The sequence below is a fragment of the Myotis brandtii genome, unplaced genomic scaffold (genome assembly GCF_000412655.1).
Source record: "Myotis brandtii unplaced genomic scaffold, ASM41265v1 scaffold521, whole genome shotgun sequence".
NCBI classification, from domain to species: domain Eukaryota; kingdom Metazoa; phylum Chordata; class Mammalia; order Chiroptera; family Vespertilionidae; genus Myotis; species Myotis brandtii.
Window position 1 is genome coordinate 2726514 of NW_005369870.1, and position 3084 is coordinate 2729597.

Below are 3084 nucleotides of genomic sequence, written 5' to 3' on the forward strand. Positions count from 1 at the left end.
GGGAGGGGGACAAAGGTGGCCTGGCCGCCGGCCCCTCGGTGTCACGGCTCCTGACGGACCCCGGGGGCCCGGAGCCTTCAGCCACCTTTGTTCCAGTTCTCGACCGACTCCTCTGGGCGCGGGCCCCAAACTCTGCCTCTCTCCCCTCTGATCGCCCCAGGACTCGGTGACCCTCCCCCTCTGGGGCTCTGATCTCCTCGTCTCAGCCCCCGGGAACCTAACCAGCCGACCGGCCTTTTTCTAACGGGATTTGCGTTCCCCTCACCCCCCTTATTGGCCTTTCTGCCCACGGGGAGCAGCAGCTCACTGCCCTTTGATCTCTGACCCCTCCCACCAGGGCAGAACCAGCACAAAGCTCCACTCCTCCTCCTCCTCCTCCTCCTCCTCTGGTAGCCCGAGCATCCTTGCAGGTGCTGGAGCCCCGGGAAGGAGGGGACGGCTGGGGTTTCTCCCTGTGGACACAGCAAGAGCTGGCCTTTGCCTCACCCAGTCGGACTGGAGCTGGGTGGACTGTTGTTCTCGGGAAACCAGACGGGCAGTGCGAGCTCTGCGCTGAGGATGCTGACCACTGAGGCTCGGGCAGGCCCACCCTACACTCCTTCCCCTGTCCCCCCAGGTGTGGGGACAGCCAGTGCTCAGAACCTGTTGCCCAGAAGGGGCTGACCAGCTGAGACCACTCTCCTTCTCCTCTTGGCCTCTCCCTCCCTCTGTCCATTCTGAGGGTGGCGAGAGCCTTTTATGGATCTGCAAGCTTGGGATGGAGAGGAGAGCCGGGTGCCCCCTGTTCCAGAGAACACCCGCTGTGCCTCGGCAGGCCCTGGTGGAGAAGCCACCCCACGCCCAACCGCAGTTTGACTTACCCTCCTTGACAGCAGAAAGCCATCCCCAGATCCCTCTGGCCCTAAATTTTATGACGGTCTGGGCCGCTCTGGCTCTGTGGTCCCTCTTCACTCTCCCCTGGGAGCTCAGCTCTGGGGCTTGTTCCCCCCTCCTCCTCCTCAGAGAACAGTTTTATTGGATCGGAGAGCAAATTGCTGTCCGAATCCACTGGCTCCAGGGTGGAGGCTTTCAGCTGAGAGAGCGCCGTTCTGCCTGATTTCCTGGGCAAGAGAGATGTGTCAGGGTCAGAGCAGAAGCCTCAGGAATGCGAATTATTTTTTTCCCTAGTTCCTGCCATGGGGCATGGCTGCCCATCCTGAGTTAGGATCCTTAGCTTGCAGAAGGAGGCTGTGCTTTCTTCACATGTCCTGACCTAGTCTTCTCTTTTTCCTGATTGTCCCCGGCTATCGGTGATGTGATGGTGGTGGAGTAAGGCACAGAGAGCATTAGGCCTTGTTTTTACTATTTTTGAAAAATGTTTTTGTTGATTTTAGAGAGAGAGAGAGAGGGAGAGAGAGATGGAAACATCAATGGTAAGGGAAAATTGATTGGCTGCCTCCTGCATGCCCCCTACTGGGGATAGAGCCCTGACCAAGAATGGAACCGTGACCTCCTGGTTCATGGGTCCATGCTCAATCACTGAGCCACACCAGCCGGGCTTGTTTTTACGATTGACCAATAGTCTCCTCCTCCTTGTCCACACCCATTCGCACATGGGCCTGAGCTGTTCCTGGCCCTCTTCCTCCTAGAATGCTTTAACAGCCTTCTCACCAAGCTGTGGGCTCCTCCAGGACAAGGACCATGTTCTCCTAAAGTCTGTGTCTTCCAAGTGATGGACACCATTTTTGGCATAAAGAAGGGTGCATAAATTCATCCCGAATGATGACTGTCCATTGCCGGGGTGGCCCAAGGTCAGAGACCCCCCTTGTACATTTCGCCACAAAGACCCCACAGTGAAGGAGCTGTGCCCACACAACCATTCAGAGACCTGCAGCCTCCTCTCACTGAGGGCCATGCCTCACCCTGGGTCAGCTCTGTGATCTGTGGGCTGTTCAGCCCTTGGGGGCCAAGAGGTGTCTGACTCCTTTGTTTGTTGGCTGCAGGGACAGGAATGAAATCCAGCAGGATATCCTGGGAACCACACAATCAGGGGTTTCTTTATCAGGTGTGATGAGAAGGAACCAGGATGCCATCCAAGATGGCCCAGGGGCAGGGATGCTGACCTGGGACTTCCCACCATTTCGAGAGAGCAGCTCCACCCCTTTAGGAGCTGTTTTGGGGGCCCCAGAGTCTTCCCTTAGGAAGAGCCCTGACGAGGTACCTGAACCCCTTACCCTAAATCCAAGTGTCAGCACATGCCTACAGAGCTCACTCTGCCCCTGAACAGTGAGCTGGCTGTGGCTCTTGAGGCATTACTGAGCCAGTTTTTCCATTCTGTGGCTGTTTTATCCCTATTCTCTGTTCTCCCTCCTCTCAGCCCTGCAGATCCTCTTGGCTTGTTGCTTTTGGGTCACTTGCTGAGGTGAGGTAGGCACTGGATGTACCTTGGGCTGGTCAATTTCCTCAGAGAGCCCAGTGACTGGTGCTGGGTGGGTCAGAACCCTGTGAAAGGGGCTGGTTTGTGAGGTTTGATGAAATGGGTGGAAATGCCTCTGTGATGAGCCAGAGAGATTGAGGGGAAATGAGTTCAGTGACTATGGGGTAGGAGAGAATGGGGACTTGGATAGGACCCTGAGAGGCCCAAGGGGCTCAGGACCATTAGCTTTCTCCCCAGGCAGGGCTTTGGCTGTTGGCCCACCCTGAGACCTACTGCTGCAGTTGGCAGGGTACCAGGGTGGCCATCTGGGCAGGCCTGGCAGGACAGGCATGGGAGCAGCAGGAGCCGAGCCCTGCATGGGATGGGGAGGCAGGGACTCGCCATCTGGCTGAAAAAGAGCTCCCGCTTGGTGTGTTGGACCCTTTCTGGCCGCCAGGCCGTGCTCTGACAGAGGGGTTAGAGAGCCAGGCCTGCCCATGCTTTGCTCCCTTGTCTCAGACCTTCAACAGGAAAAACCTGGTCTAGGAAAGGGAGATGGGGTGGGAAAGGGGCCCTGATTGGATGAAGCTTTGAGCTGTCTGTGACCATCTGCACAGTGTGTCCTTTGCCTCCATCATGCCAAGATATGCGTGTGTGTGTGTGTGTGTGTGTGTGTGTGTGTGTGTGAG

General features: G+C 57.0%; 1 protein-coding gene across 4 annotated transcripts in view; it reads left to right on the forward strand.

Moving 5' to 3' along the window:
* The first annotated feature begins 2056 nt into the window (after positions 1–2056).
* SHF (Src homology 2 domain containing F) overlaps positions 2057–3084 on the forward strand; it is an 18022-nt gene continuing 16994 nt past the window's right edge. For 2 of the 4 annotated variants that reach the window (XM_014548771.1, XM_014548768.1), the window contains exon 1: positions 2172–2196. Coding sequence is in view for 2 of the 4 variants with exons in the window: in XM_014548773.1 (XP_014404259.1) it covers positions 2095–2196 (102 nt within the window). In the remaining 2 variants the exon portion in view is untranslated. Of the gene's footprint in view, positions 2197–3084 lie in introns of all 4 variants that reach the window. The other 2 variants (XM_014548773.1, XM_014548772.1) reach the window with 2 other exon arrangements.